This window comes from Theobroma cacao, chromosome 2 (assembly GCF_000208745.1).
Source record: "Theobroma cacao cultivar B97-61/B2 chromosome 2, Criollo_cocoa_genome_V2, whole genome shotgun sequence".
Lineage (NCBI taxonomy): Eukaryota > Viridiplantae > Streptophyta > Magnoliopsida > Malvales > Malvaceae > Theobroma > Theobroma cacao.
In genome coordinates this window covers 25,173,243-25,181,134 of record NC_030851.1, presented here as the reverse complement: position 1 = coordinate 25,181,134, position 7,892 = coordinate 25,173,243, and the positions used below count along the sequence as shown (strand labels likewise).

At 36.0% G+C, this 7,892-nt stretch overlaps 1 protein-coding gene across 1 annotated transcript; it reads right to left on the bottom strand.

Annotated features, from left to right (window-relative positions):
- LOC18609189 (probable leucine-rich repeat receptor-like protein kinase At1g68400) lies at window positions 508-3,657 on the bottom strand. The gene is made up of 2 exons (XM_007044202.2): window positions 2,079-3,657; window positions 508-1,321 (listed from the first exon to the last, which is right to left on the bottom strand). Exons 1-2 carry the CDS (start codon window positions 3,421-3,423, stop codon window positions 648-650), a joined length of 2,019 nt encoding a protein of 672 aa, XP_007044264.2. The 5' UTR covers window positions 3,424-3,657; the 3' UTR covers window positions 508-647.

Genomic DNA, 7,892 nt, shown 5'->3' with positions numbered 1-7,892 from the left:
CACCGTATGAAACAGGCCCTTCAGTGTTTATTTTAGCAAGAGTCAAGAGAGATGAGACCCATATGGCAAACAAGTAATGCTGGCGAGAGTATACATTTACATGTTGGGGTTGGAAACTGTGGCAAATGAACATGAAGCTGATGATGCAGACAGGCACTTCCTACAAAATTCAAGCCCCAAAACCCTTTTTCCTCCATGATTTGACATGACAAAGGGACCACTTTACTTTAAACCTCAATTAATTTTTTACTAATCAATCTCATCCTGCACAATGTGCAGTCTCATACTGGCACTGACACCAAAAGGTGATTAATTTCGAGCAGCAACTCACATTCTATAATCATAAACAAATAGGGATGCTTCCATGATTTAAGCTGACAACGGAATTTTCTATGCCCCCAGCCCTGTATTATTTTATCCTCGTTACCACCTGCAACTTGACTCTCTTTTAAAGTAAATTCCTTCCTCTATCATTGTAGCAAATGTGCTTAATAATAACAGGCTATGTGTAGAGATCATATTCTTAGCACAAAATTGACAAATGGAAACTGACATTAAAATGCAAGATAAAGAACAAAACCGTGATTTACATCAACTTTTCAATGATTTCCTAACAACTAATGGGAAACATCAAGGAAACTCACACATCACTGGCTTCCTGCCCCGCATGTGTCTTCAGACAAGCATGGTGAGTCGGACACCGAGTCAAGTCCCTCATGACACGGTGACACTTCTACCCCACGTATCTCCTCAATCATCTTCACCACGTGGCTTATTTTGGGCCGTTGATCGGGTGAGGCAGAGGTACAAGCCATGGCAATCTGCAATAGCCCAACCATTTCCTCCTCGATGTCCTTGTACCTCATCAGCTCCAAATCGAAAACCTCAGCCGTCCACTCTTCCCTCACCACAGATTGGACCCACCTGGGCAAATCGACGGCCCCACCGTAGCCATACCCTGGCCCACCATTATCCACTATGGAAGGGCACTTCCCTGTCAGTATCTCAAGTAGCAACACGCCAAAGGAGTAGACGTCAGATTTCTGAGTGGGTTTTCGACCATCTGATGATAACTCCGGGGCACGGTAGCCATTTGATCTTGGGGCATTGTTAGTGGGTGATGCGAAGATGGAGAGACCAAAGTCTGAGACGCGCGCATTTCCTGTTTTGTCAAGGAGGACGTTTGTGGATTTGACGTTGCCATGGGTGAGTTTAAGAGTCTTGCAGGTATTGTGAATAAAAGCTAAGCCACGAGCTGCTCCTGCTGCTATTTTGAGCCTTGTGGTCCAGTCCAACGGAGTCCTCCCAGGTCCTCGGTTGCCTGTTGGGAAAGAAATAGAGATATGTAAAACCCTAAAGTTCAATAAAATTACATGTTTTTTTGACATTACAAAACAAATGCCACAATCCATATCAGGTGGTTCCATCCGTATCAAGAAAGTAATGGATCATCATCGGATGGTTTTGAATACCCAGATAGGTTAATGATCAGACGGTGAGGATGGTATTGGGTCTATCGTTTTACTTTTTGGTCATATTCGCCCGAAAAGAGCCAAAAGGCTGGCGTTGGGAAAAGAACAAAAAGAAACAGTGACAAAAACAGAATTATCTACTGGCGACTGCAAAGGCTGGACCTCTAACAGTAATCCCCAATGTGATGTTACCGAATTGTTCAAAACCCACTCTTCAGCTGACATTAATTTCGATCAGGTTGGTTGATAAAAGAGAATTGCCAATTCAAAAGCCTTGCTTTGCTTACACAAGCAATGCAGACTCAGACGGCCCAGCTTCATCCCATATATGAGCAGGGACCCACCATCACCTACCTTCTTAACCCCCACATGCGCATCTGGCCGGCAGCCAATCCACCCCACTCACTACAAACGTGATCCCCGCAAAATTAACACTTCCCATCGGACATCCACAACCAAAGTCATTAGTTTTGTCTGTAATGAACTACCAAATAAATTTTCGTGCTCTTTTTCTTAGCATCCAAACAATAATGCAGAAAATGAGAAAAAAAATATAAACAACTGATTAATCAGAAAAGAGAATAAGAAGCCAGACTTGAGACGTACCATGCAGTAGCCAAAACAAGCTGCCATTGGGCATGTAGTCATAGACCAACAACTTTTCCTCCCTGGCAAAATAGTAAGCCTTCAAGCTAACCAGATTGGGATGCCTCAACCTTCCCAAAACTTCCATTTGTTGCTCAAATTCTCTCTTCCCACCCACATTTGCATCTTTCAATCTCTTCACAGCCACCACGTTTCCATCATCCAAAACCGCTTTATACGCCGTCCCGAACCCACCTTTTCCCAACATCTCCGCGGAAGCCCTCAGCAAATCCTCCAGCTCAAACCGCTTAACCCCTTCGAAAAACACCATTCTTCCCCTCTCGAAACCTGGCTGTGCTGGATAAGGGCTCGAAGAGTAAACAATCTTCTCTCCTTCTAGAACCTTGGAGCCCTTCCCGTCTCTCATTTTGGCTACGTAGTTTCGCCAGAAGTAACAATAAAGCAAGAGAGAGACCAAAGCGAGAACCAAAACATCGCCTAAAATGATTGCTATTAAAGCCAATGGGCTTATTTTGGCTGCACTGTGACGTTGGGAATTTGGGGTTTTGTAAGGGTTTCCAGTGCCGGGCAATGAGCTTGGGGATGAAGCTACAACAGTTGGGTTTCGACCCGGCATTAACGGCGACGCCAACGCTCCGCCAGATCCGGGTTTTGTCGGGTCTATCCCAATGCTCTTACATTTCTCCATCGGGGCTCCGCAAAGAGCTGCATTTGAACCAAAAGCCGATTCTGGAAAACTCGACAAAGACTCGGGTATTTCACCAGAAAGCCTGTTACCAGAAACGTTAAAATCCTGGAGATTCGGAAGATTTAAACCAGAAACTTGTCCAGAAAACAGGTTCTCCTCAAGCCGGAGCGTTAAAAGATGGGTCAAACGGTTGACTGTAACGGGAATCTCACCGGTGAAGTTGTTAAATGATAGATCGAGACGGTACAACCGAAACAGCGACTGAACCGAAGCTGGGAACTCACCGGTGAACTCATTGTGGGATAAAAAGAGGAGCTTGAGAGCAGTGAGGTTGGAGAGGTTGGGAACCGGACCTGAGAGACGGTTTTGTTTGAGACTGAGGACACGGAGTTGGGTGAGTGAAGTGAGGGGTTCGAAGGAGCCGGTTAGGTCTAGGTTTTCCAGGACGAGTCGAGAGACTCGGCTTTTGAGACAGGTGACTCCGACCCAGGTGCATAGGTCAGTGGTTGAGTTCCATGAAGATAGCTTGTTGGCTTTGTCTGAAGCTGACTTGAAGTCCATTAATGGTTTCAAATCTGGGTTTGGAGTAGCTTGGACCAGAAAGAAGAAAAGAAAAGAGAGTAAAATATGCGGGATTAAGCATGTTCGTCTCGCCATTGTTTGCTCTGCGAGAAGCAGAGAGAGAGAGAGAGAGAGAGAGAGAGTGGGGAGGGAAGTGAAAGGTTTTCTGCAAGCTTGGTGTGGACTAGTACTAAGCCAGTAGTAAAGAACGGGCTAGAAGAGGGTAAGAGGTGTAATTAATGGGAAAAAGGAAGGGATTATTGGTATTAAAAAGTTGTAACTTCTCTTTTCTGGTTGGTTGAAATGGCTAGGACGGGCTGGGTGAACTGAAAAGCTTGTAACGTGTACTATTACGTACTGCGAGGTAAATTTATGATCAAAAAGACAATATTGTCCTCGCTGCTTTCTTCAGCATCAGTAACGTTTTAATAATTTATGTACAAAACCAATCTGAATCTGATGGAATTTGGACGGCCAAGATCGAAGGGCTCAGTGTTACGTCGTAGGGATAAATAAGTGAAGCTGGTGATGAGACAGCGAAGGGTCTGATATGTGTTTTGTCTGTAAATCAGACCCATCTTCCGGACGTATACGATATTTGGGACAGCGCGTGGGTTGCCCTCACACGTCGAGTTTTACAGCTGTAGACTAGAAACGAATGGCCCATTAGTAAGTCTTGCCTGAGAAAGGATAATTTGGAGGGAAAAGTGCGTTTTTAGTCCTGTCTGCGGCACCGATAAAGCGATCAATTTTGGTTTCTCGAAGTTGGGCTTTGGTTCAGCTTTTCGGCTCTTTGCTTTTGCTTTTCGTTGTCATGTCTTTCTTTGCTTTAATTTGTAACATGAACATGTCTTCTTATATAATATCAATCCTTAGAATGGGTCTTGATATTTAGCTTAATGACACCAAAGCTATTGAGTATTGGTAATTTCTCGAATGGGAAATGCTCAATGGTCCCAACATAAATGAGTCGACAAGACACATAAAACATTTTGCATTGGCTTCTTTATTTCAAATTTCGATTCTACTCACACCGAGCCTCTCAAATAAGATATGGTAAAGTAAAAGTATTGGTGATGAAATGGTTTTGGTCTAAAGTTGGCATTTTGTTAATGGTGAAATCAAAGCAAATGCACGCAGAGTTAGGGGAGGACTTTTTTTTTTTGTGTCTCCAATGTGGGGCAAATAAAACAGATTCCAAAACCGTTTTCCAAAGCTATCTTAACAAAGGCAATATAATAATAATAATTATAATTATTATTATTATAATTAATGTAGTAATAAACAATAAGAAAAGAATAGTGTAGTGTGGTCTCATTTTGACTCTGAACTTAGGCGCGGGGTTTAGGGACCCCTTTGCAATAGTGCTCCATGGGCCCCAAAAACCTTCAAGAAAAAGTGCTTCTATGTTCCATGGTGGGAGGAAGAGCGTCTAAGCCACTACTAAAATGAACTGCTCATGGTAGTAAATGAAAATCATAAGATTAAGTGGGAGGTGATCAGCTTTTCTGTGGGCGAAACCATGGAGGAATAAGGTGCTCTGATTGATGGTTTCGAATTTGAAACTATGTTGAAAAAAGTTGGGTTCGTGGCTCATAAATTACATCATTTGTGTTAATAAATTTGTGCATTAGTATTTTGCAATGTGTTGGTGAAGTTTTTGAATTATAAAGTAAGCACTCAATTGGAAAAGAATCTCTCCCAAAGTGTTGAACTTCAACAGCTCATATTGAGAGAGAACAAAGAAATTGAATGTTGTTAGTTATATTAAGTTGTTTGAAGCCAAATTACATGTTCAAAAAGTTAAAAGTGCTTTGCAAAAGGACAAAAGAACTTAAATATTTCAATTAAGTAGTGTAATACTAAATTAATTTGTTTTTACGTAAAATAATTTATACAAAAAAATCTTCATGACTTATATTTATTTGGAAGATTGAGAACTTATTTTAAATATAACAAGTCAATGAAAAAAATTCATTAATCACATAAAATATCTTATACTTTTTAAGAACGTAACATATGCTTTAAAAAAACTAAAACAAAAACTGTTTAAACTTAAAGAATATTGAGAATTGTTTAGATTTTAAAATTTCAATAATGATTTAAATCTAATAATCTAAGATTTCTTAAAATGTGCCCTTTGTTATTAAAATTTTAAAAATTAAAATGATAATGAAAATATTTTTTACAAAATATCCAAACAACAATCTAGCCACAAAAATCATTAAACTTTTCAAGTAAATATTTTACACACAAAAATATATCTTTTCAACAAATTACTTTTCAATTACCAAACAGAACCTTATCATGATAAATGATAAACAAGTTTTGAAGGAATCCTTAGGTGATGATATTGGCAAGACAGAGACCGGAGGGGCTTGGGTGGTATTTGAAAGGACCCCCTGCTCTGTTCCAACATCACCAATTTGACGGTTCAGTCTTTGCCTTTTCCTCTTTAGCTACTCCAGTAGTTTCAAACCCAACGTAGAAAATATGCTTGATGCGCCCTCTTCTTCGATATTTCTTTTTCTTTTAATAAAAAAATATTGGTATAATATTTAAATAAAATTTTAAATTATTAAAAAAAATTTTATTTTTTTATTGCATCCAACTAAGTCTTTATATTTTTATTTTAAATCAAATAAGTTCATATAACTAATAATTGACTAATTATCATTAGTTAAATACCACTTATCATTTTATATCTACATGATGTTGATATTTCATTAATATAAAGACTGAAAAATATCATATTATCATGTTATCATGTCAAATTAACTTATTATATCATTATCAATTATAATATGTTAATATGTCACGTTATGATCGTACGGCATATAATGATAAATAATATTTTGATTAAATTAATTTTTAATTATTAAGATTTTTTTGATTTAAAATAAAAATATAAGAGCTTATTTGATTTAAAATAAAAATATAAGAATTTTTTAAAATTTTTTTAAATAATTTAAAAACTTTTTTAGATTTTATATTAAAAAAATTGGCTCCTAAAACTTAATATTGCGTTCGAGGTTATTCTAAATATCATAAGATCATACAATATGGAATGAGTAGTTTAGTATTAAAAATAATATTGGACCCACATTTGGAAAAACTAAGCTCTAACTTAGCTTATCTATATATACATAATATTTTTATTATGAAATAATAAAAATATTTTATATTAATATTTTAATATTTAAATTATATTTAATATTATCATAAAATAAAATACACTATATATAATGTGAAGCTACGCCAAACAAGGCTTAGACCTAAAATTCTAATTCAGTAGAGGTTAAAATGATATTTTTGATCTTGTAACTATTAACATCGTTAGTCAACGCTTAAAAAAAATGAAATACAATATTATATAAATATTTTAGATATAAATACACTCTTTTATAAAAAAAGGTACGTTATCTCTTTTCTCTTCCAAAAATTTTAATTAAAAAAATAAAAGAATTTGGATTCACTTTCTTTAAATTTTCATTTTTTACATTTCAATCCACTTGTAGAATTTTGCAATAATTAATATCCATTCTTTGAATTCTTTTTTTCTTCCTGTAACTTGAAGAATTTCTCTTTTCTTTTTGGATTTTGTTTTTTTTTCTTTTTCTCATAACTTTAGCTCTTTTTTTTTTAAAAGATAAGATCATTGTATTCATTTGGAGAGAAGTTACATACTCTTGTTTCAAGTTTTCATCAATTTAGTTTTCATAGCAACCTACAACCCCTTATAAAAACTACAGAAACTTGGAACAAGTGTGAGTGCTAGTTGCAAAAAGGATAGCTACGCTTAGTGTGATTTACATAAAGATTATCACACCCCTTATTATTTGTGTCAATACAGAAAACCAACATCATCATAATTAGATGATTGTCAAACTCAAACTTAATAACAACATGCATAATACAACTCACCAACAAGACCACATGTTATTTAGACCCTTAAATCTTCTGTGATATCAACAAGGCCTCCTTCCACCAATATAAAAAATCCCATCAGATTTCAAAAATCACAAAAATAGAATCGCCATGCACAAAAAGAACATGCAATAAGATCATATAGATCCATCATTTACATCTACTCATAGACAAATCAAACCTGTTGCTTAAATACAAGAGAAAAAGACAAAGCCCATTGATGTTTTGATTTGACAAATCACAATTTTAGTTTTTTTAACTAAAAGAATTTTGATTTGAAAGGAAATAAAATACCAAAAAATTGTTGATATTTCTTGCCCTTTACCATTTGAAGAGGAGAATATTCACTAATATCAATCCCATAAAAGCTACATTTGTCAAGGTCTTTCATTTCTTTTCTTCTATTATCTTTTTTTATAGTTTTTTAATCTTTTTTTGTGTTCAAAATCCTATTTTTAAAGATTAATTATTTTTTTGATAAAGGCTTTTGAAAGAGGATGAGTAGATTTTTTTTTCAAAAAAAAAATATGCCTATATTGAAAAAAAATGATATAAGGGTCATTTGTTTTTAAAAATATTTATGTGATATTGAATCCTATTTTTTTTAACTGTTGATTAACAATGTTAACAATTAAAGA